This window comes from Pipistrellus hanaki (assembly GCF_964339955.1).
Source record: "Pipistrellus hanaki genome assembly, chromosome: 15".
NCBI classification, from domain to species: Eukaryota; Metazoa; Chordata; class Mammalia; order Chiroptera; family Vespertilionidae; genus Pipistrellus; species Pipistrellus hanaki.
In genome coordinates this window covers 17,020,086-17,046,837 of record NC_140517.1, presented here as the reverse complement: position 1 = coordinate 17,046,837, position 26,752 = coordinate 17,020,086, and the positions used below count along the sequence as shown (strand labels likewise).

Sequence of the window (26,752 nt, the reverse complement as noted above, 5' to 3'; positions counted from 1 at the left end):
GGGGAGATGGGAGTATGAATAAAATGAGCAATTTAACACTTCTGAGAAGCCTTATAAGATGCATCTCAGAACTTTCTATCCTGAGGACAAACAGGGGAACATTTTATCCATCAGCTTTCATCCTCTGTGGTCAAGGTTAGCCTCACGGGCAGACATTCCCCACCATAGCGTGTATGCTGCCTGTGGATTCCCTGGGGCAGACAGATCATCTCTCAGCACCAGGAGGCCACAGGGCAGGAAGCCACAGGTAAGTGGCCCAGCCCGAGATGAGGCCCTGTGACACCTGTGGCAAGCTGGACTTGGTCCTTACCACAGGGGCTGGGAAAAGAGGTGGGGCTGAGAGGATGTGTCACTCAAGAAGTGTCAGATTACAACACATCTTCCATTATAATAGTCTCTAACACTAGTGAATTCAAAAAAGGTGGTTTCCTACTCATAGTTATCCTCACACTTCTGCTCCATCCCGTCCTGGGGAAGAGGCTCAGGACACGTAAGCACAGTATCAGAGAAGGAAGCTCTAAGTCCCGGCTCTCACTGTTTCGGTAGCTACCTCCTCACCTATCCACCCACCTGGCCAGCAGAGCAAATGGACATTCCAGCCGAAAGGGGGCGTTCTCATTCTGAGGCCCTTCACACAGGTCAGCTAACATTTTGTTTAGAGCATTTTGCATTTATATTCATGAGAGAGAGCTAGTTTTAATTTCCCTTTCTTGTTTGCCCTTGACAGGGTTTGGCATCAAGGTGATGCTAGCCTCACAGAATGAGTTGGGGGAGTATATGACTCTTTTTCTGTCCTCTGGAAACAATTATATAAAATTAGAGTTATAGCTTCCTTTAAAGTGTTTGGAAGAATTCACAGATGAAGATTTTAGCCTGGAGTTTTCTCTGTTGGAGCATGTAAATTATGGATTTACTATCTTCAACAGACAGAGGAATATTTAAATATTCTGTTTCATTTCTTGGGTTCAATTTTGTAGGTCGGGTTTTTCAAATAATTTTTTGATTCATTTAAATTTTCAAAATTATTAGCAAGAAGTTTAAAATATCCTCTTATATGTTTTGTCTTATTGATTTTTCTGTATTGCATGTCTTCTACTTCATTAACTACTGCGCTTTTCTTTTCTTTTCTTTTCTTTTTTTTTTGTCTCCTGTTCCTTACTTCTGGTTTCATCTATTGTTCTCCTAATGTCTTGAGAAATTGAGAAGTATGGATGGATCATTAATTAATACTTAGCTTTCCTTTTTTTTTGGAATATAAGCAATTAAGGCTATCAATTTGGTCTGAGCTGCAGTTCACAATTGTAATCTATAGTATTTTGTCATTACTGAGTTCTGTAATTTCCAGTGAGATTTCGTTTTTAGAGGTGCGTTAATTAAATTCCACACCTTTCTGGACTTTTTAATATTTTTAATTATTGATTTCTACCTTAATTGTATCCAGGGCACTTCCTGTGTTGTAAGTTTTAAATCCTTGGAGATTTGTTGAAATACTGTTTATGACCCTGAATAAATTTAAGTAAATATTAAAATATACACTGCATAAGAAAGTGTATTCTGGAGCTGTTGGAGGCAGAGTTTTATTTTGCAACACATTAAAATATAAATTACATATTTGCATGTTTTCTCAAATTTGTTAACTTTGCTGTTAAAATCTTCTGAATTTCCATGACCTAATTCTTCAATGAGCTACAGAGAGAATTCTATTAAAAACCCCTCACGGTGATTTTGTGTTTCAATTATATTGTCTATTTCTCCTATTATTTCTGTCCATTTCTTTTATATATTTTGAAACTGCTGTTTGGCGCAGAAAATGTCAGGCTCTCTGTACGCTATTTCCTTTCTCTGAACCTTGCCCTGAAGGCCTGGCTATCTTGGTTTCTCTAAGATATCCCTAAGCCATTAACACTTTCTAGCTGGTTTACTCAGTTTATAAAAACATAGCTGTTATGGGCTGAATATTTGTGCCTCATCAAAATTCACATGTTGAAGAAGCTATAACCTTCAATATGGTGACATCTGGTACTTTGGGAGGTAATAAGTTTAGATTAGGTCTTCAGAGCGAAACCCTCATGATGGGATTTGTGTCCATATAAGGAGAGGAAGACAGAAAGACCTCTATCTGCACATGCACCAAGTAAAGGCCATTCCCACACAGTGAGAAGGCATTTGTCTACAAGCCAGAGGGGGCTCTCACCAGGAACCAAATCTGCTGACACCTTGGTCCTGACTTCCCCACCTGCGGAACTATAAGAATATCTATTGTTTAGAAACCACCCACCCAGTTGATGGTTTCTTTGTTACAGCAGCTGAAGCTGATCAAGTCACTAATGTTTCTAAATTAATCAGATAACCAGCCACCTTGCTAAACTCAGGTCCTTGACCATGAGGTAGGACAAAGTCTTCGGTAAAATGTCATCATCCAGAATTTCCTGGGGGATCAGGCTGTGGAGTGGACTGCACCTGAAATAGTTTCTGCCCCTTCTTTGTCCTGCTTCCTCCACTCCATCCTCGTTTTCTCCTGGGAGCTGGCCCCAACAGGTATTTTCTCGGAGATCTAACATAAAATTTAGGATTTAACTCACTGTTTCTTACTTAACTCACTGTTTATTTTCACTTTACCTACATGTGAACTTTTCCTGTTCAACAATGTGAACAATATTAGAGAAACACAATTAAACTGTCCTATATTATTGATAATTTGTAACTTTATGAATATATTTTAATTGGCCAAACTTGAGTCATTGTATCATTTTCAGTAGGATCATATTTATAATTTGTGGTTGTTTCTGTTGTTAATCCTTACCCGAAGATGTTTTTCCATTGATTTTTACGGAGAATGGAAGAAAGAGGGAAAGACAGAAAGAAACATCGTTGAGAGAGAAACACATCGATTGGTTGCCTCTTGCATGAGCCCTAACCAGGGCCCAGGCCAAAGAGGAGCCTGCAACCATGGTACATGCCCTTGATCGGAATCAAGCCCGGGTCCCTTTGGTCCACAGGCTGACGCTCTATCCACTGAGCCAAACTGGTTTGGGCCATATTTATAATTTCATTGTTAGATTTTTATAACAGTTGACAAGATGTCCTAGGCCAGGAGCATTCTGTGTCTTCTAGTTTGAGGTGACTTGGGACAATCTGCCACAAGGCACTCCACTATCCTCCTATTGAATCCACTTCACTCACTAACATGCTGTGAAAATTTTCATTATTAGAGTTAGAAAGAAAAGACGTTACCTATGGATGTTTCAAATAAAAAAGAGTTCATTGTCATAGAATTTAGAAATTCTCAAATTCAACCCTGTGCTTTCAAAGGAAAGAGGAAATATCATTTCCCCCAAGGCCAACCACCATTTAGTATTATAATCTAGTTTTCATGATTCCAAAACCAGCATTTTTTTTTATCACTATAAATAACCTAGCAGTGGCTCTTTGGCTCACTCACTCACATTAGATCATCAGATTGATTTAGAGCTAAGCAAAAATGTGCTATGGGGCAGCCAAGGACAAGGAAAGGTACGATAGAAGGACTACCCAGACAATGGTGAGAGTCATTAGAGGAGGGGGAGACATGTCCTTAAGAGGGGGCAACACCCAAAGTAAGGAGAGAACCGGAAGGTCAAATGGACAATCATCTCTGGTGTTAAATCAAACGAATCTTCTTCAACAGAAGAAAAGTGATTCAATACTGATCCCAGAAATGACAGCAAACCCTCCTCTACTTTAATGAATAGAGGATATAAGCATATGGAGAAATGAGATGTAAATCTTTACTCATTTTTATTTCACCTTCTCAAGGTTAGTACACAACACATAATCTGGAAGCATGAGTGACACCACTGACCATAAAATTGATTTCAACTTCATCCTCCACACCTTTATCAAAATGCTAGTAAGAAGAGAAATAAGCCTATCTGAGAAAGACAAATATCACATGATCTCACTTATTTGTGGAATTTAATGAAAAAAATGAATTAAATTTTTTTTAATTTAAGACCCAAAGCATGGAGGCATGGAACAGACTGACATACCTCGATGTGGGATTGGGGGGATGAGAAGAGATAAACCAAAGAACTTATATATTTATATGCATAGCCTACGGACATGGGCAATAGGATAGTAAAGAAATAGAGGGGGAGGCAGGGGGGAAATGGGACATATTTATAATACTATCAACAATAAAAAGTATTTTAAAAAACGTTAGCAAGTTTTTTAACTTCACAAACCAATTTCCAATGACTAAAAACGTAAAAGTATTTTCAATAAAACCATCAGATCACCCTAATTCACAAACTTTGACTAAGGATATATAAGAACATTTTTTCTTTACTGCAAGCTAGGATGAACATATAAAATGTAATTATAAATTATTGACACTATTTTATTTTAAAATTAACCAGGAAGCCTGAATTCCCTGAGATTACCTTTGTAAGAATTAATGTATATATTTGGTCCTGTGAGGTTTGCTAAAATGGGGTTAATTGGAAGGTCACACTTTGAAATTGTTTAACACTCTTCTGGGGCTGGGCTTTGGTAATGCTTGTGACCACACCACAGCACTGCGATCATTTTCAATAAGGCCAACAGCATTTCAGTACTTTCTTTCTTTATGCTTCCAATAGAAAATTAGGGAATTAAAGCATAGAGGTTGCATGTGTTTTCTGTCCTTACATGAGTAAGAAGTAGCAGGGATTTAAACCCAGGAATGGTGAATGATCCCAGATAAGTCTAATACCACAGGGTTTGTTCTTCACCTCAAATATTATGATCCATGGGAGAGAATACCTAAGAAGCACAGCAGATTGGCTAAGGTCAGTGCATTGGGGAAGCATGTGTTCTGTGACTATAGGGGTGACTCTCAGAAATCTGACTATTCAGGGATTTAGTTGGGTTTAAGAGCTCTCATTACAATTTTAGGAACTGTACATCTTCTAATCCCAGATAACACCTCATACTATCCTATCTAATAAAAGAGTAATATGCAAATTAGCCATCACTCCAACACACTCACCAGCCAATCAGGAGCGAGTGTGCAAATTAACTCCAACCAAGATGGCTGCCACCACAGAGAGAGCAGGAGGCTTGGGTTTTTCCGGCAATGGAGGAAGCCAAGATTTCTGCACACCATGACCAGCCCAGACCCCCACTCAAGGCTATAAAGTTTCAATTATAGAAGATAAATAAATCCCAACAAAATGGCAGCAGCCACAGAGCTAGAGAGAGCAGGAGGCTTGAGTTGCCATCAGCGATGGAGGAAGCCAAGATGCCACAGCCCTGACCTGCCTTGGCCTCCGCTCAAGGCTACAAAGTTTCAATTATAGAAGATAAATAAATCCCAGATACCAGGACCTCTTCTTGGGTTACTGGAGGGCATAGCCTGCCTGCAAACTACCATAGGCCCCTTGCTCAGTCTGCCCCACATCCCAAGGGAACCCCTACCTGATACAGGACACCCTTAAGGGCAATCCAGCTTGCCCCCACCCATGCACCAGGCCTCTATCCTATCTAATAAAAAAATAATATGCAGATTGACCATCACTCCAACACACAAGATGGCTGCTCCCATGTGGTCAAAGATGGCTGCCTCCATGTGGACACAAGATGGCCACCACAAGATGGCCAGCACGGGGGGGCAATTGGGAGGGACCAGGCCTCCAAGGGGGGGAGGGGGGAGTTGTGGGTGATCAGGCCAGCAGGAGAGGGCAGTTGGAAGGGACCAGGCCTGCAAGGGAGGGAAGTTGTGGGCGATCAAGCCTGCAGGAGAAGGCAGTTAGGGGTAACCAGGCTGGCAGAGGAAGAAAGTTGGGGTGACCGGGCCTGCAGGGAAGGGCAGTGGGGAGGACCCAGGCCTGCCGGGGAGAGAAGTTGGGGGGAACCAGGCCTGAAGGAGAGGGCAGTTAGGGGTGACCAGGCCTGTAGGGAAGGGCAGTTAGGAGTGACCAGGCTTGCTGGGGAAGGCAGTTAGGGGCAAACAGGCTGGCAGGGAAGCAGTTAGGCATTAATAAGGCTTGTAGGAGAGTGGTTAGGGGTGATTAGGCTGGCAGGCAGAAGCAGTTAGAGGCAAACAGGAAAGCAGGCAGGTGAGCAGTTGGGAGCCAGCAGTCCTGGATTGTGAAACGGGCAGTCAGACATCCCTTGAGGGGTCCCAGATTGCAGAGGGTGTATCCTGGGCTGAGGGACACCCCTCCCATGCATGAAATTCGTGACCGGGCCTCTAGTCTTCAATAAATCAACAAACAAGTGCTGACAAGGATGTGAAGAAAAGAAAACCCTTATGCACTGTTGTGGGAATGCAGATTGGTGTAGCCATATGGAAAACGGAATGGAATTGACTCAAAAAATAAAAAATGGAACTGCTTTATAACAAGAGATTCTACTTCTTGGAATGTATCTGAAGAAACCCAAAACACTAATGTTATTATTTTTTTAATGTAATAATTATAAAAGATTTCATGCAATATGTCTGACAGCATGAAACATTCACCTCATCTGTTCTCTGAAGCACTGATATGCATCTTGCATATCTTGGGAATTTATCTTTGGGATTTTAATGTAAGCATAGCAGTTGTATGCAAACAAGTGCAATGATTAGGGGCAGAAAAAATCGCCAAATATTTCTTCATAGGATGTTATAATTATTCACATTAGAAATATATCCAAGAATGAGAGTTCTCTGTGTTAATTAACTATATATGCTAATTTTGCTATAAATAGATTCTTGATTATAACAGCAGATTGTATATGCCTGGAACAGCATTGTTTCACAAGCATTTAGAGTAGATGGGTTTAGCTGTGGTTAAAAAAATAGATGATGGGAAAATACAGACAAATATTCAACTTTTTTGTGACACTATTTTGTGACAACTATTTTGATCTTACAGACTAGATGAGAGAAAACAGGGATAGCTCAGAGATATTACGGGTTCAGTTCCACACCACCACATAAAGTGAGTGTCACAATAACAGAGTTGTAATCTTCTTGCTGGTGGAGGCCTTGCCTTCAATTTGTGAAAAAAACCAACATCTGTGAAGTGCAATAAAGCTCAGTATCCCTGTATTTCTCAGTTATGGAAGCAATCTGTTTTATACTTTAACACATATACATATATTTGTTTATATGCACACATATAAATACGTTATTTTTTATCTTATGTACTGCTTTATTATTTTACTTGTATACACAAGTATATCACATTGCAATAACCCATTTCCAAGATTTCCAATTGGGATTATTTTGCAACCCCAGGAGCAGTTCTACATATATGGCTTCTTTAAATGCTGTCCCAAGAGCACACATTTGATAGACTAGCAAATGGTGCACTAGAACCTGTTTGAATTCTACATCGACAATAGTAAAAATGTAAGTTGTCCATTATATTTCAAGCAATACTGAAACTACTACTACAAAGGCAGAGGGAGATTTAATTCCATTATATAGCCAGGAGTAGCAGTGATTGTTTTTGGATGTGTTGTTTACAGTTAAGTTTGGATTATAATTCTCGGAGCCATGAAGTCTGCCAGGTTCAAATTGAGATGCATCTTCCCAGAGCAAAGAGAGTAAGGAAAGAAGTTATTTATTCACTGGCACCTGTACTAGTTTCTCAGGGCTGCCGGAACACAGTGTACTAACTGGGCAGCTTAAAAGAACAGATTTATTTTCTCAGGCAGTTTTGGAGGCTACTAAGTCCAAAATCAGGGTGTCAGCAGGTTCATCTCTCTCAGCAGGCCTTAGAGAAGAATCCTTCCTTGCCTCTTCCTTGCCTCCCGTAGTTGTATGCAACACATGACTTTTTTTTTGGTTTGTAGCTCTCTCATTCCAATTTCTGCTTCTGTCTTCACCTCGCCTTCATCTGTCTTTTCTGTCCTTGTATTTCTCCAATTCTCCTTTTTATGATAAGGCCTTACTAATAGCCCACTCTAACCCAATATAACCTTAACTCATATCTGCAAAGACCCTATGTGCAAATAAGATCACATTTATAGGGATCAAGTCAAGAAGTGAAAGTTTCCTTTCAAGGACACAATTCAACCCACACTGGCACTCAAGTAAAAAATTTAAATTAATATACCTTAAAAAAAAAAGATTCCTTTTTCTTCTTCCCTGCTGGCCTAAATAAGAACATGAAGCCTTTTCCTGACTCAGTTCCCCCCTTAGAGGATCTAATCATGTTCATAGTTTCTACTGCACAGAGGGAAGGCAGTGGGCTATTGAACTTGGTTTCTCACTTCTTGCCTGCCAACCTTTAGCTGTTAAGTTTTCCAGATTCCACAGGAAAGAGGTCATCCTACCTGTGCTTGTAGGACACTGGGGCCTTTAGTTGCTGATTCAGTTTATTTAATACATGGCTGAATACCCTCCCATAGCCTGATCTAAACACTACAAGGAATGTTGCCATACTAGGAATAATATATAGCCTTTAATAAATCACTCAAAATCTGACGTTCCTTTGTGAACGCTTCATGTAATTATGAGGGGGGAAAAGAAAAACTAAATGTAAAAGAAAAATGTAATCAAGTAGGTTGACAACCAGCAAAAGATAATTAAAATGAGCCTGTTTTGTTTCTCTGTTTCATTAACATGCAAATGAGATTCATGAAGTTTGATATTGTGTTTCACCAAGAGCCATAGAAACGAATTAAGAATGAAAATGAGTCCCTCTGATGGAGGTTTCTGATGAGTATGTGAATTAATGAAAAATATAATTTTATCCAATTAATAACTTACATATACTTTTTGTGATTTACTGAACCTCAACAAATGAAATAAAAAATAGTCAAATTAAAGTTTGTATCTCTTTCCAAGAGCCAAATCCTATGAAAGCTTTTATTACTTAAATAGAGTGGTGGCAAATGTTAAACTCTGCTCTATTTTAAAGGAGCCTGAGATGGACCTCATCCCAGAGCAGAGCTGTGATGGCAGCATTCTCACTGGGAGGACCCTGGGTACAAGGTCAGAACGGGCCCTCAGAGGGTCCAGGAGAGCCCACTTGCCTGTGATCAATAAGGGATTCAGAATAGTAAATAGAGAAAGATACCCCAATAACTGAGTGACCAATAACTCTCACTACAAGGCAAATAAAGGTAAAAAGTTAACACAAAAATATTCAAGGCCCTCCCAATTCCCCATGCTACAAGGATCTCAGTGATTACTCTTAATGAGACTCTCACACTCAGAAACGCACATAGTTATGTCAATATAAAAGAAACACATTACTAATTGTCTTAAATAATATGAGATAAAATTTTTAAAAAAAACTTAAATTTAAAATCATGCTAAATTATTAGGTGTTTATAATGTGTACCAGATGACAAAACACAGACAGACATACACACATGATCTACTTGCCATGCCTAATGTTCAATGTACTCAAACATTAAACAACAGACCAAGAATAACATCAAGCAGTAAAATTAGAAGAGGTGGCTGACACATGGCATGCTAGAAGGGGATAATAAATGAGCAAATCATGGTTTTAATAATATATGATGTCAGTGTGTACTGCTTTATGGCTATTAAAAATGTTTTCTGTGTTAGTATCACCATAGAATACATGCACAAATGGTTTTTGCCTTAGCAGATTATGAAAAGGGACCACGATAATATTCTGTCCCCAAGTGCAGACTTTTGAAATTCTCTCTCTTATTTCTATAGCAAGTTGCCAATGAATTATATGCACTTCCCTTAAGCGAATTCAAGCAATTAAACACAACCTAACAGTTAACAATATGAGCTGAATGTTCCTACAGGAGCATGAAAACTATTTAAGTTCCCATTCCTCAACAGGAGAGCAAATCACGTCAGCCACATTGAGAAGGAAACACACTGAGAGTTTATTATTTTAAAATAACTAGTAACTTTTAAAAGTACTTCTTTTGCCGAAACCAGTTTGGCTCAGTGGATAGAGCGTCGGCCTGAGGACTGAAAGGTCCCAGGTTCAATTCCGGTCAAGGGCATGTGCCTTGGTTGCCGGCACATCCCCAGTAGGGGGTGTGCAAGAGGCAGCTGATCGATGTTTCTAGCTTTCTATCCCTCTCTCTTAAAACTCAATAAAATATATTTTTTTAAAAGTACTTCTTGCCGAAACCGGTTTGGCTCAGTGGTAGAGCGTTGGTCTGCGGACTGAAAGGTCCCGGGTTCGACTCCGGTCAGAGGCATGTACGTTGGTTGCAGGCACATCCCCAGTAGGGGGTGTGCAAGAGGCAGCTGTTGGATGTTTCTCTCTCATCGACATTTCTAGCTCTCTCCTTTCCTCTCTGTAAAAAATCAATAAAATATATTTTTTAATTAAAAATTAAAAAGTACTTCTTTTTGCAAATGTCCTTGCTTATCTTGAAACAGAGGGACAATAAAATTTTGATGGCTATTGCATACATAAGGATCGTAGAAAGATGTTCCTTGACTTACAATAGGGTTACCTCCCATTGAACCCATCGTAAGTTGAAAAGATCGTATGTCAAAAATGCATTTAATATACTTAATCTACTGAACACATAGCTTAGCTTAGCCTACCTTAAACATGCTCAGAACACAATATCCAAAAAAGGCTGGAACATAGTACACTATAGAGTATCGATTGTATACGCTTGTGATCATGTGCCTGACTAGGAGCTACGGCTCACAGCCGCCACCCATCATCACTTGAGAGTGTGGTACCACATTATCACTAGCTCAGGAAATGATCAGTGTGTACTGCTTTCGCATCACATAAAGTAAAGAAAATCCTAAGTCAAGCCATTGCAAGTCAAAGACCATCTGTACTGTTGTAGAAAAGTTTATTTTATAGGATATATAAAAAAGCTTGCCAGATAGAAGGAATTCAACTCTTCAGGTGCTGAATGATCAGACGAGATTAAAATGGGACGCATCCCTCTGCCATTCCAGAGCCAATTCTATATGTCATGTACATCACATGAGTTTCTACCACTTGCTTATTTAGAAATGTACCTCCATTTACAGCATATCACTTATAATGGTTTTACTAAAAGAGAATGGAAAATTAATGAGATGCATCACGATCCTCAGAGGGGAAGAAAAAGCAACAAACTTACCATCTCTTCGGTTTAGCCTTGCAAATCCAGGACCGTGGCTGCTGGAGAGCTCAGATGAACTGCTGAACGCGGCCTGAGACAGCGCGGGCACCAGAGGCTCATCACAGTCATCTGTCAAGAGGGAAAAATCCATCCAGATTAGCACAGTGCTGACAGCTTTCTTGGCTTCAACAGGTAAGAGAAACAAACACACCAGATAAAATTAAGAAAAACTAGAATCTCTAACAATATGCCCACTGCTTATATACAGTCTTCTCCTGCAGGTCTATTAAGTTCAATAAGAAAAAAAAAATGTAAAGACAAGAGAATATGAAAAAGGAGAAGGCAAACGTCATAGAAATGACAAAATAATATACCTTCAAGTAGAAAAGTTTTACTTAAACAAGAAACAAAAATACCCAATCAGTATACCTAATTTATAAACATTAAGGAAAGATTTCTAAATTTAGCTACACAAAAATTAAGAACTTATGATGGCTAAAAGTTATGTAAAATGAAAAGAAATATACCAACATATAGAAAATACTTGCAAAACAGTATACAATTTGTATTCCAAATTAAGGAAAACAAAGCAAAACAAACAAAAAATAAAAACTACCTTTAAATCCATTAGAAAACACATTAGGAAAAAAAAATGGCACACGCCGAAACCAGAGAGGTCACCAAACCGAACCAATATACCAGTAAACTGATTTTCAAACTCATCAGAAAAAAAGAAGTATAAATCAAGATCACAATTAGATACTATTTCACAGATGTTAGATGAGCAAGATTCCAGAAGTCTGACAACACCAGATCATCCAGACAGTGTGAGCCAAGAGAAGCTCGGAAGGACTCCTAGTGGGATTGCAAATTTGAGCAACTATAATACTTTAAAAAAAAACATTTGTCAACTTCGACCTTCCATACCCCACGTTCCACCAATTCCACTGACAGGTCCTCCCTGAGAGAGTGTCCCTACGATGAATCCCTGCTCTTAAGGCACTTTGAGATCTTACTCAGGACACAACACAAAAACAAGTGTTTCCTGTATTCCATGAAAAGAAAGAGGTTGGGAAGCAGTGACCTAGATCCGTGGTCGGCAAACTGCAGCTCTCGAACCACATGCGGCTCTTTGACCCCTTGAGTTTTTAGCAATGGCCAGTTTAGGAGTATCCTAATTAAGCTAATAACAATGTACCTACCTATATAAGTTTAAACAAATTGGATCTCAAAAGAAATTTCAATCATTGAACTGTTGATATTTGGCTTTGTTGACTAAAGAGTTTGCTGACCACTGACCTAGAGAAACTCTTGCATTTGTACACCAAGAGACATGTGTAATTTCCAGCAACATTGCACATCATAGCAAAATATCGTTAACAATCCAAACATCCAAATATAATATTAAAGAACAGATCAATAAACTTAGTACTGTTCATAATGGAATAGCATACAACAGTAAAAAGGAACTATACCAATATCCACACACACCAAAAAAGAAAAAGGATGGACCTTGGAAACAAAATTTTCAGTGAAAAAAATTAAGTTATAGAAGACCATATAACATGTTTCATCATTTTGAGAATGTTAAAAACTAGCACAGCTAAGTAACATCTGTTTGGGAACATATATGATTTTAAAAAATCTATTAATGAGACTTGACTTGGGTTGGTAAACACAATACAATATACAGATGATATATTATAGAATTGTATACTTGAAACACACATAATTGTATTAACCAATGTAACTCTAATAAATTCAACAAAATATTTTAAAAACTTAAAAGTAAAAAAAGTGTAAATAACTGAGCAGCATAAAATTTAGGATAGTGGTTATAAGGCTATATGTATATATAAATATGCTAAAAGAATACATAGGAAGGTATACGCATGTCTATTACCTATCCTTTTATGTGTATCACATACAAAATTTAATAATAAGATACAAAGAGACAGGAAAAAAAATAAGAATAGTATCATAAGAAATCATATTATAAGGAAGTATAAGTGATAAGTAAAAATTTTTTTAGAAAACTGTATTTTTAAAATATATTTTATTAATTTTTTACAGAGAAGAAGGGAAAAGGATAAAGAGTTAGAAACATCCATGAGAGAGAAACATTGATTAGCTGCCTTCTGCATGCCCCCTACTGGGGATGTGCCCAAAACCAAGATAAATGCCCCTGACCTGAATGGAACCCCCTCAGACCACAGGCTGATGCTCTATCCACTGAACCAAACTGGTTAGGGCAAGATAAATAAAAATCTACCAACTTAACAATTAAATGCCTTTCACAAGAATTTGCCTAAGACAGCATTTTATTTTTTAAGGTCGTCTCATTTTCATTTGAAGTTCACTTTTTCTTCTTTCACACCTTAAATTCTTTAGCTAACTTTTAAGACAGATTTGATAACTGGCCAACAGTTCCTGCATGTCTATTGATTGGCTGAAATAGCTGACACTGTCAATCTAGTTGTAATTCAAGTATTAAGGAGTGCAGACATTAAAAGACATACAATCCGGGGAGTACTAGAGGAAATTCTGATTGTGCCCAATCACAAGCAAAATGCCTAAGTACACTGTGAAAACTAAAACCTGGGTGTTTGCACACACAAATGAATGCATTATTTATATCCAGGGGAGGGTACACGTGTGTGTGTTTACCAGAAGTACAGTTATTTTTGAATTATTATTAGTATTCGGGTCAGAATGTACAAAGGTATTTAACTGAAATTCACAATCAATTATGCAGATTCAAATACATGTTTTGGATGTAAAATGCCTCTACTGCAATCTATCCCCCTAGAAGACATATATTTATTGCTCATTTGTTTTGGCACTACAAACTGAGGATGAATCCTGTCCTATTTTTAACTAAAAAAGAATGGGATTAAAATAAGAGAAAGAGTGTTTATTCCATTTGTGGGGAGAGGGACGTGTGATATGGGAAATAGATGGGGTGCTGATAGGCGGCTCCTGATGTTTGGTGACATTGCAGTTGTTGGTCTGAGTGATGTTACATGGCATTATTTTTTTAGCATGAGCATATACACTTCCCCACAATCTGTTGTATGTTATTTAGCAACAAAATACTCTAAAATGGAGTGGAGTGATTTCATCAGATACCATAATAACATGAATAAAATATCATTCAAAAAGTTGTGTATTCCAATCCCAGGTTTGCCAAGCTATTTGTTTATTACCAATTTAACCTTCAATAATCTTGTCACCAGGAAAGGGAGGAGGGGAGGGGTCTTAGACAGCAATAATGAGTCTGGTGTGAGTAAAAGCAATATTTCCCTCTAGACATTAATGAAATGAAATTCTGAAGTAAATGTCAGTCTCCGGTGAATTTAATTCCGAAAACCAGTTTTCTCTGGCTACACCAATAAATACATTAAAACGCAGGCTCTGGTCATGGAAAGCTGAGAACCACAACTGGGGGTGATTTTGCCCCAGGGGACACTGAGCAATTTCGGAGACACTCTGGCCATCACAACTTGGAGGTACTAGCGGAATGCAGGGGGTGGAGGCCAGGGATACTGCTGAACGTCTTATGGTCCTGCATCTGAGAAACCCTACTCTACACTCACTTTACGTTGGGTATAAAACAGCCCAGAGAACTAGTCTTCTGAACTAATATCTCACTGAGAACTCTCAGCTTCCTCTCAAATTTCAGAAATTATTAGCTCTAATTTACAACTTTTCAGACTGCATCTAATCATTATTTAGAGTGCATAAATATATAGGCAATTAAGTAAGGAGCTTTCCTAATCTGAAATAACATACTATTTCAGTTCAAAACATAATTGTTCTGCTTTTTTAATAAAGTACAATATCAGATCTCTGTTCTTTTCCAGGGATATATATAGGTGCATGTATTACAGACAGTATATATTAAATGTGTATATATTTGTACAATATTTGTATCTGTTAAAATCATATAATACATATACACATGTATTTTTTTTAAACGTATTTTATTGAGAGAGGAAGGGCGAGAGATAGAGAGTTAGAAACATCAATGAGAGAGATACATTGATCATCTGCCTCCTGCACACCTCCTACTGGGGATGTGCCCTTGACCGGAATTGAACCTGGGACCCTTCAGTCCGCAGGCCGGCGCTCTATCCACAGAGCTAAACCGGCTAGGGATATACATGTATTAAAACATACATATATAAATACATATGTATATTTTATTATATTGCACACATGTATATATAAAATGTTGCTTCTGTCAGCTGCTGCCAACTGCTGCCAGCCACCATGGATGCCTGCCCTCAGCCCTGGATTTTGGCCGTCCAGTCTAATTAGCTTATTATGCTTTTATTATTGTAGATAATATAGTAATTATGATATAGTTTCATTATATACTATTATTATATAATAGCATATAAATAGATACATAATATAATATATAGTATAAAAGCACATATACTCTAGTATATATGTATTATATGTAGAGTATTTCATATATGTGATTTACATATGTAAATATATAATGTACCCACCCCTACAAGTCTCCAAAGTACTGCCCACGACAGAAGCTGAATGTGGAGTGGGGAGGCTGGTCCTGGGTCCTCTCCTTAGGCAGCCCTCCTCTGAGCAGATGCGCCGCTCAGTCTGTGGGTCCTACCTCTCCCCAGTTCTCTCCTAATGTTGCAGCCCACTCACCGCTCTCCTCTGCCTGCATATCACCTACAAGTATATGCCACCTGCTCAAGTGCCGCTCAGCTTTTGCTCTGTGTTGGCAGGCACAGAGGCCCCTTCCTCCCAGCTCCTCTCGGCTATCCTTTGATACCAGAAGGAAGGTTTCTAAATTGCTGAAGTAAAGTGGAAATTCTTTGGTGCCCTCTTTAACTTTTAGGATGGGCCTCTGGACGATTGAGGACTTCCTGGCCTCCAGTGTTGCTTATCGCTTATCGTACCCCCACCACAGCCACATGGGAAGGACGGGGCTGCCTACCTCTCAGCAAGAAAGCTCGGGCCCGCATCCGGCTTCTGGGAGAGAATGGAGGGGCCTGGACTTCTTTCCTGCAGGCTTCTAACTGCCGCACTGCATGCTGGGGCTGAGCTCCCAACCTCCCCCACCCCTCACCCAGCTGCACAGCCCCAACACAGAACCAAACCAGGTGGAGCTTGATAAACCTTAATAAAGAAGGAACTTTGCCTGGGGGCGGGGGAGGAGAGCACATTCTAGGTAAAAGGAGCTCAGGAGAGCTGCAGACTCCATCACTAGTGGAATCAGAAAATACAGTCACCAAGGAGAAAGGCTTGTACAACTCAAAAGGGTAGCAGGGAATGTTTGGTTAATCAGTGGTTGTTTGTTTTCTTTTTACAGGAAAAAATGAACATCACTCTTCCTACTCCATGCTTTTCCAAAATCCTATTACTTTTTGTCCCTTTTTTCCAGTTATATTAGGATTTCTACATTAACCTTGATATACAGGTGAAAATGTGAAATAATAGTTTTTGGCCTTTTTCATTTTATAAAATCTATACACTCATTACATATAGGAGAATTTCATTGAATTCTGTTAGAATATTCATATATTTAGAGGGGAAATTACCTAATTTGTGTTGAGTTAGATAAATCTCACACACACACACACACACACACACATTCAAGCACTACAGCTTTCAGGTCGATAACTCAGAAAACTCACCATTTTTTCTTCATATAAGAGAAAAGCCATTGTCATTAAAAAGACAATGATAAATTAGATCTCTAGCAAGCTGTGTATGTGAAAATTTTCAATAGCCTTTTATAAATAGAGATGCAAGCTTATATTGAAAGTATTTTAATATAGCTCTATCAAAAGTAATTTAATTTTATTTTACAAAGGGATTTAATGCATAATTCTCAAGTAAGTAAAAGCTGTTCAGTTTTTAATAAAAGTAATTCAATTTTCTTAATCTCTGTGTAATATTACCTGTACTAAGATAATGGGTATATATTATTGGCTGTTTATGTCCTCAGTGCTTTCCATGTATTAACTCATTTGATCCTGACAAATACGCTATACTATTTGATTCTATTAACTCCATTGGAAAATCAAATAGAAAGGAGCACAATGGTTAAATAATTTAACCAAGGGCACAGAGCTCATACTCTGAGCCAGTACATTGTTGAAATAAGTACAGTATGGTCTTCTAAAATATACTAATATACTTGGTGAAGTCCTGGGAGGGAATGTGAGAGGATTCAAGGAGGGGAGGGGGTGCACTTATAATACATTAAACAATAAATAAAAATTTAAATAAATAAAAAATTAATAAATATGCTTGACAAAAAAAAAAAAAAGGCTGATTTTCAGTAGCATTCTGCTTAGTTGCCATTGAGTAACAACAACTTCTGTTTTTTGGAAGACTTGCCAAAATCTATTGCATGCCTGCTAATGAATCACGTTTCCCACAGAAATATTCATTGGAGAAGGACAGGATAAGCTAGAATGCAACACAAACATGCTTTAAATCTTAAAAAATTCTATACACTAGAGGCAGCGATGGAACCATTGACAGGGAGCTTTGGGAATGTTAGAATCTCAGTCTATTCAGAAACAAAGTTTATTTAGAGCTAGCCCAATATTCCATTGACGGGTTCAAGATTAATGAATGGCCTTCCCTTCAAGAAATCTATTTCCTTGAACAAAATGTTTCATTCCAATCTATATTATTGAAATTGTCATCCAGTTGAAACTAAATCATCAACTAAGAAAGTACGGAATTATGCTAACAAATATAAAAAATATTGTGTAAAGGTCAAATTTCATCCAAAAGTTGGGCAGCACTATGGTTCTCTAACCATAAACTGGGTCTGAGTTATTTCTACAAATTATACAGCTCCAGTTTCAGGATCCCAGGAGTCCCATCTCGATGCCCAGGCATGACACATGTCCCTGATGCACTCTGACTCCTGCCCAATAAGAGATTGAATATGCAAATGGACAACAGCCAGACTACATACACAAACAGAACTCGGGCTCATAATGGGCAACTACCAGCTCAGGAAGCCAACCTAAGATTAGTAGCCAGCCCAGACGGTCAGACAATAACCCCTGTAGCAATTAGTTCAAAACAGCTAGGACTTGGTTAATAATGTGTACCCCTGCTTTCAGGTACATATTAAGAAGAGATTTCCAGGTCAGAGGAAGCCAAATGTGCAAACCTAATTAATCACAGAGGATGCCCTGTTTCCACTTGTCCTACCTACAGCTCCCGTCTATCTTTGGCCCCTAACCAAGGCAGACAGAAGCCTTCCTTTTTTCCCAGTTTTCCCTGGCCCTTGCCTACCTGTGAGTCTCTGCCAAACATAGTTGATGGTGGCTGACTCCCTTGCTATATTGACCTCTAAATAAATAGCTTTTTGCTTGTTCTAATTTGGATAGTCTTCATTTATTTCTATGCTAATGAGCTCTTTCCAACTCTGTAGGTTCACCCTCACAATTGTAACCCCAAAGGCATTGATTCCGCATATCAAAGGAAGTCCATCCTAAGTATCTACAGAAAACCCACGTATATTTAAAATACAGCAGCATCCTCCTGATTTAAATATATATATATATATATATATGGCCAAAACCAGTTTGGCTCAGCGGTAGAGCATCGGTCTGCGGACTGAAAGGTCCCAGGTTCGATTCCGGTAAGGGCATGTCATTGGTTGCTGGCACATCCCTAGTAGGGGGTGTGCAGGAGGCAGCTGGTCGATGTTTCTAGCTCTCTATCTCTCTCCCTTCCTCTCTGTAAGAAAAATCAATAAAATATATTAATGGATTAAACATATATATGGATTAGCTCTAGGTTGTCACTTCTGTGGAAGGTACACTTTGAGTAGTTCATCCTATTTATTCAGGATGGAAATAGCTTGAATGAGTTACTGATTCTGGCTAGGATGAATTACTGATTCTAAGGAGAATGACATGGGGGAGATTTAAAACTTGCCCTTTCCAGGTCATTCAGCCTTACTCTGTCTATGGTGTAGTTTTGCCAGGACTATGCTGGTTTGGAAATTACTAAAAATAGACCTGCAAATTAATTTCTAACCAGTGTTCCTTTCATAAATGCCTTTAAACTTTTCATACTGTTTTATGAGGCTTTTTAAAGACTAAAGAAATGGTTAACCATGTCACACCGCATCTCTTTCTCCCAATGTATCTATGTCAACTGACAGTGTGTGGAGGCAGCTGATGCAGGGACATTCTGGTAAGAAAAAAAAGTACATGTTAAGAACCACTGGACTTGAATAAAGTATAATTTTTCATAAGAGCAGATGACAAAATATGGGCCTTTCCTGGTTTTATATCTGATTATTATATAAAATAACATTTCAACTCAATTAAATACCACTGAGTATAAACTACTGCTAAATTCTTTACCTTCTTTAAGTATTAATTTGAGTTTGACATAAAAATTAACATTAACTTGAGAATACTAACTTAGACATATTAAATAAGACAAGCATAAACTTCTGGCTTTGTCAATCAGTAGCTTAAATCTAAAAAAATAACATATTGCTGCAACTTAAGAGAAGTAAATATTTATCAGTAGGTTTTTCTAGAGCTAAGCTAAAAGGCAGGAGTGATTTTCTAGTTGTCAAGTAATTCATTTTAGCTGCAGCCTGTAAGTTTCTATGCATTTCCTCCCATATAAGACTATATATATTCTAGTAATTGTTAATACTCGACGATGTTAACAGGATAAGCTTTCACTTGGGGCCAAACACTGACTTCTGTGTCCCAAGTTGGAAGAGCTTTCCCAATTAATCTTCACAATTAATGGATTAATGGGAAGGCAGTTAACTTTTAATGACAGCACAGCCAGCGGCTGATTGATTTTAGAGGTTTAATGGCACCTATTTAAAGTCCAGGTATTAGGACAAGAAGACCTACAAATTCACCAAACAAAACCAAGCAAAGGTAAAGAGGTGGAAGAAATAATTAAAAAGTAAAGAGAGTATTGCAGCTCTAGGAATCTGCACACGTTGCAGACCAGTACTGACAGATAAAATGGCCCCAACGGACATCACAATGAGGGCATTTAAGGCTTGAGCCTACATCTTAAATCAGTTCCTTTTATGACCAATTCTACATTTCAGAACGGACTTTTGATTAAAAAGAACTTGAAGAGAAACTAATGATGATAATACTCAATCATTCAAATAATAGATTGTAGAATGCCAGATGTTTAATGCAGTGATATAAAGGGATTTTTGTGGAATGGAAATGGGGAGAGAGTTAGAACATTAATAGGTATGTAAATTGGATAAGATAAAGTATGCTGTGAGTTAACAAAAATGAAGCCCAATTTAAAGAAAACTCTCTTTTAAGGTTAAAAACTGATCATCAAAAAAATGATAAATACAAATTAAAATGATGTCCACCAAACATAGGGCCTATGCCATCGACAATTTAAGCTCAAAATAACATACAGTTAAGTAAGAAAAAGGATGAAAGACATAGAAAATAGTATATACAAATGAGTCCAATGAAGCTCTGTCTTCATTCACTCATACAAAGATTCTGGAATGTCTACAGTTTAAGTTCATGAGTAAGATTTATGGGATTCCTCCGCTTATTGCAAACAATGTAGATTAAATTGATTTTAAGTCTCTGATAAAAGAATTAAAGTCAAATGGAAATGGAGACATTCTTTACAATAAAATGGGTTTAATTGTGTAATTTAAATTAATGCTTCTTCTTTTTTTCTTTTTTTTTAATATATGTTATTGATTTTTCACAGAGAGGAAGAGAGAGGGATAGAGAGTTAGAAACATCGATGAGAGAGAGTCATCGATCAGCTGCCTCTTGCACAGCCCCCACTGGGGATGTGCCCGCAACCAAGGTACATGCCCTTGCCCGGAATCGAACCCGGGACTTTTCAGTCCGCAGGCCGACGCTCTATCCACTGAGCCAAACCGGTCCCGGCTTTTTCTTCTTTTTTTTAACACGTTCATGTGAAAAATCTTGAGTAATTACTGTAGACAAGAGCTTCTTTTTCAGAGCCCAGGCACAGAGGCAGAGGAAGTATATGGCTGCTGTATTAGTTTGCTGTTGCTACTGTAACAAATTACTACAAACTTAAGGTCTTAAACTAACACAAATTTATTATCTTTCAGTTCTGGATGTCAGAAATCCAAAATTACTTTCACTGGGCTAAAGTCAGAAAGTCAGCAAAGTGACGTTGCTTCTGGAAGCTCCAGAGCGTAATCTGTTTCTTTCCTTTCTCCAGCTTTTAGACACTGACCCCATTCCACACAACTCTCTGACTCCTGCTTCCACCCATTACATCTCTTCCCTGGCTCTCCTGTGGCCCTCTTTACCTTCTAAAGATTCTCGTGATTTCACTGGGCCCCCCTGGGTAATTCCAGGGACTTGGGTGTGGGCATCCATGGGAGGCCATTACTCTGCCTACCAGAGTTACCAACCTACCAGTGTAGAATCATGACATTTTTTCCAGATCAGATTCTGTGGCTCAACATATTTCCCACTGTTATGAATAAGTCATTGAGTTAGAAATGGAATTCACATTATGATTATAATTTCAGATAGACAAGACTGTATCATTCCCAAGGCCACCTGCAAGATTATCCCAAAGATCATGTATCATGGAACTGTACACTTGAAACCTATATAATCTTATTAACCAACTAGAGGCCCAGTGCAAGAAATTCATGCTCTGGGAGGAGTTCCTCAGCCCAGCCTGCCCCTTATCACAGTTTGGTAGCCCTCAGGTGATGTCCTAAGCCACAGTCTGACCTCCCTCTATGGGACGTGACTAGCTGATCAAGACATGACCGCTCCCATCACCTTCTTTCTGCTGCTGCCTCTGGCCTCCCTCTGCAGAAGAAAACCCTGCAATCAGGGAAAGGCAACGCCCCCATCACACCTCTGCTGCTTGCCACTGCCGGCTGTGAGGCTGCCTGAGCCTCGGCCATCACAGTCACTGCAGCTTGCCTGAGCTTCACTCAACCCTCATTGCCTGAACCTCGGGCCCTCACAGCAGCAGCGGACATTGGTAGCTTGCCTGAACCCCAGGCTGGCCCTGGGCAAGTGGCAGCAGCCATCAGGAATGCTCACAACCACTGCCACCATGTGGGAAGTACAGACTGCCCTCCACCGGGCCCCTCCTCCTCTGCCCCAGGCCCTGACACTGCAAGTCCCCTCTTACCCACACCTGCAGCTCATGCAGCCTGCTGATCAGTCCTTTCATGATGGTGTCCTGATCAATTTGCATATTATCTTCTTATTAGATAGATGTCATCTCAATAAACTTAATAAAAAGAAAAATAAATTTTAAAAATGATTATCCCAATCCTCTCCTCAATGCATAAAGCTGAGACATGTTTTTCTCTCCTTTAAAAAAAATAAATAAATCCTCACTGAAGATATGCTTAGAGAGAGGAAGGGTGAAACATTGATGTGAGAGAGAAACATTGGTCAGTTGCCCCCTATACATGCCGCAACTGGGAATCTAACCTGCAACCTAGGTATGTTCAATGACCAGAAATTGAACTGGAAACCTTTTGGTGTGTGGGATAATGTTCCAATCAACCCAGCCAGGGTTCTGCTCCCTATTTTGACCACCTGCTTCTTCTCCAAGTCTCAGGCATGGCTCCCCTTTCTCTATGGTACATCTCCTAAGAGTCAGTACACTCCTATCCCTCTGACAGGTCCCAACTTGAGCTAAACAGGCTTCTAGTATTACAGCACCTTGCAGGTGGTCTGAGTCTCTACTTGTTGGGATGAATGTGTCTGGAGCGTCAGCATCATGTGCTAATTGTCACCTCACACCGAAGACAGAACATACTAGTAGCATAGCATAGTGATTACAAGTTTAGCTTCAACGCCATCCTCCATGGGCTCAAGTTCTGACTGAGAATTACTAACTGTTCTTCAGAACTTTATTTAAACTGTCTTCCCTCATCTCTAAGTGAGAATAATGTTCATACTAAAGCAAGCAGGGCTTTCTGAAAATTAAATGAATTAGCATATAAAGAATACTGGTACCTGGAGTATAGTAAATACTATGCAAGTGTCTGTAATTGCAACCTTATGTGGTTATTATTAGGAATTCAAAAAAAATCAAGACTTGGAACTGAATAAAATTTAACTTGATATCTCTTATAAAATCTTATTATAAGAATGATCCCTTGGGAATCAGAAAAAAAGAGAAGGCAGCATTTAGCATGCCTAACCACACTGTTATCCATCCCTCTACAAAAAATGGCACAGAATTATTAACCTAAATAAAAGAAGTAAAATGTCCTTGTGATGCATTCTTTCCCTATTAAAGAATACCTTTTAAAGCTCCAAAAGGCCATATTTTTTGTTTTATTTCTAGGGCTTCAGAGTAGTTTCATTTACTCCAGAAAAATAGGATTGAAGACTGCACATGATGCAGAAATTGAGCAGCCATGATTCATAAGGAAAGTGGAAAGGAATTCGGAGAACATGGGGGCATCTCATCATTTGGACACCTTGATGCTGTAGTTAGAATGGTCAGAGCATTCCTGCTATGCTCAGCCAAATCACGTGTGCATGCAGTACAGCAACAATGACCTCCTAAGTGTGTACCATTTCCATTAACTGGTAGTTTCAATCTGAAATTGCCATGTTTTAGACTTTGATTCCTGGAGAGAAAATTGGGTAAGCTTCAATTCAATGCCTATTCTAGTCATATTAGATGATATTTCGACATTTGTGAACAAATACTCCATTTTATTACTAAATTATTTTGAGAGTTGTTATTTATATCTCAGAATATCACACTCAAAGATGAAGGCTGAAATGTTACATAGTAATAGGGAATTTTTCTGCAGAAAAATGCATTTTAGTAGATGTATCCATAAAGCTATTTTAATGACCAGCTATTTCTAACTAAGGGTGGGAACTAAGCCAATTAGAAATAATGAGCTTCTCTGGGTAACAACATGAAATTAAATGGAGGATATTTCCATTTCGTTGTCTAAATTATTGTGATTTATTTTGTAATCATGCAAGAGACAAGTTCTGTGGACCTGGGGATGGGGGGATATTTCCACCTTGATTTTGGCAATTTAGCTAAAAACAAGTTGAGCAGATATTAGTTAACCAGAGAACAGGTGATCTCCAGAAACTCATTCTTTCCAACAAAGCCACACCTTTACCAAAAAACCACCACTATTTCAAGGACACTTGGAAGTTTCCAGCATCTCATCTCCTTAAATATAGGTAACATCATGGCACAGGCCCCAGAGCCAAGTGTGTGAGCCCTCAGTAGGCAGAATCCTAAGATGATTCTAAGAGTTCACTCCCTTGCAGACACTTTGTGGAACCCCGTCCCCTGGAGTACAGGCTAAACCTGTGAATACAATGGGATGTCAGTCCTATGATTACATGGCAAAAGCAGTTTTGCTGATGTAGTTAATTAATTAAGATCCCTGGTTTAGTTGACCTTTAGATACTGAAAGGGGACATAGATATCCTGAGTGCACATCAAATAATCAGGCTAAGCCCTTCAAAAAGTCTTGAAGGTCAAAGACACAAAGAAGTCAGAGAAGACGTGAAGCAGGAATGAAGTGGCTCCCATTGGCCTTGAAGGAGCAAACTACAATATCATGCTGTAGAGAGGGCCAGATGGCAAGAAATGGTGGGGGGCCTCCAAGAGCTGAGAACAGTCACAGACTTACAGGAAGCAAGAAATTGAGGGCGTCAGCTACAAGAATCTAAACTCTGCTACCAAACAGGTCAGTTCTCTCCAAGCCTTAGATGAGACGGTAGGCTGAACCTTAATGTTTCTAGTCCTTCATCTTTTTGTAACGCTCCCAATATCCTAGTAACATTCCTTTGTGACTAAACCAAATACTTCCAGGTCTTTCAATGTATATGAGTTCCCATATTATTTGCAAGTACTACTCACTATATTTACTTATTAATGTTATCTTAGATATATGTACCTTGTCTTGAATTAGACCATAAATTATTTAAAATTAGAAGTCACATGTCTTAATTGCTTTGCATATCCCACCATAATCCACTTTTAGACTCAAACCACAATTTTAGAAAATCTTTGAATATTTTGTCATTTGACTTTAGAACTTAAAATAATTAGCTAAAATAATCTTTAGAGCTCTTAATAGAATATAATAATAATATAAGTGGACATGATATGTCATTTTGCTTTTCAAGATGACCATGGTTAAAAACTGTAATTCCCATAATAAAAGACAAAACTCAACAGTCTCATTCAAAATGTATGCCTTTTTATGCTAATTTTCTGTATAATTCTATTCACAGTTAACTGGAATTACAAAGAATGTATAAGTTTTACTTTGTTATGATGTCTATGAATTATCATCTTCATGTTAGTTCCTACAAAATGCTGTTGAGTTGACTAAATATTTAAACAAATACTTAAATACACCCTCAGAAGTTTCCAGGTAAAATACACCCTCCTTGAATCATCACTGAGGTACTTCCCTGACATATGTCATAGTATCTAATTTACTACAAATTGACTTCACATTTATCAACATTTATCACATTAGTAGGGTTAACTGATCCAGGCTAATGTACCAAAGATGTTTTAACTGGAGCCCTCTAGAAAAAAAAATGCTAATAGCAATAATAGCTACATGTATTACATGCTCTGTCCCAGCCAGGTTAGTCTTACAACAACCCAGCAAGGAAGATACTGTCGCCATCTTCCAGATATAAAATTAAAGGTCAGAGAATTTAAATTTCTTGCTGAAGGCTTCGGGCTCATTTTTTTCTATCCAACATATTTACTTTTAATGACTGTACTACCAGCACCACTGTCCCACTTCATTGCCTGAACTTTTGAGTTATTTGAGCAAGTACATTGAGTATATTGTCATAAGTGTACATGATGTGGGATAGGCAAGGTTCTCTCTATAAAAGACAACAACGGAATATAGGAGTGGGCAAAAGTAGGTTTCTAGTTGCAATACAAATAAATAATACAATGATCAGAACAAGAATAAACTCTGTATTTCACATACTTGCAACTGTAAACCTACTTTTGTCCACCCCTGTATATCCTCTGTAGTGATATTTCTTTAAATGTGCATCAGTGATAATCCAGACATCACCTGAAAAAGTTGGCTTATTCAACTTTTTGCAGATAAAACACTGTAATAAGCAACATTGAAGATCTCTATCAGGTTCTAGAAAACACGGAGTCACAACCAGGACAGAAGAATTAATACAGTACAAACTCCATTTGAACATCATCTCTGCACTACCTATTTCTCCCACTCTACACACATTATTTTTGCAGATTCAACCAATAGTTGCTAAAAAAAAAAATTTTTTGATCCCAGAAAGTCCCAAAAAGCAAAACTTGAATTTGCCACATGCCCAAGCACTATGCTGAATCCATACCACACACGAGAAAGTGATTTGTAGGCCCAGCCTTCTGTAGCCCATATGCAAATATAGGTTATATGCAAATACTACGTCATTTTATATAAGGGACTTGAGCATTGTCAGATTTTTGTATCCTCAGAGGTCCTGGAACCACTCCTCTATGCATATTGAGAGATGACTATGTATTTCAATTAACTTTGGGGAAGTTCAAATGATAGACTGGAGTCAAGATTTTCCTGTAAAATTATTAACTCCTTCCTCAGGACTAAGAATTGAATTTCCATTGTAAATTGATTCATAATATGCACATATGGAAGAATAGGTCCTTTTTATTTTTTACAATAATAAATTAA

General features: G+C 38.4%; 1 protein-coding gene across 2 annotated transcripts in view; it reads right to left on the bottom strand.

Annotated features, from left to right (window-relative positions):
* CNTNAP4 (contactin associated protein family member 4) overlaps positions 1 to 26,752 on the bottom strand; it is a 235,965-nt gene that overhangs the window by 187,778 nt on the left and 21,435 nt on the right. For both annotated transcript variants that reach the window (XM_084860693.1, XM_084860692.1), the window contains exon 2: positions 11,047 to 11,157. In XM_084860693.1, coding sequence (XP_084716819.1) covers positions 11,047 to 11,157 — 111 coding nt within the window. The remainder of the gene's footprint in view (positions 1 to 11,046; positions 11,158 to 26,752) is intronic.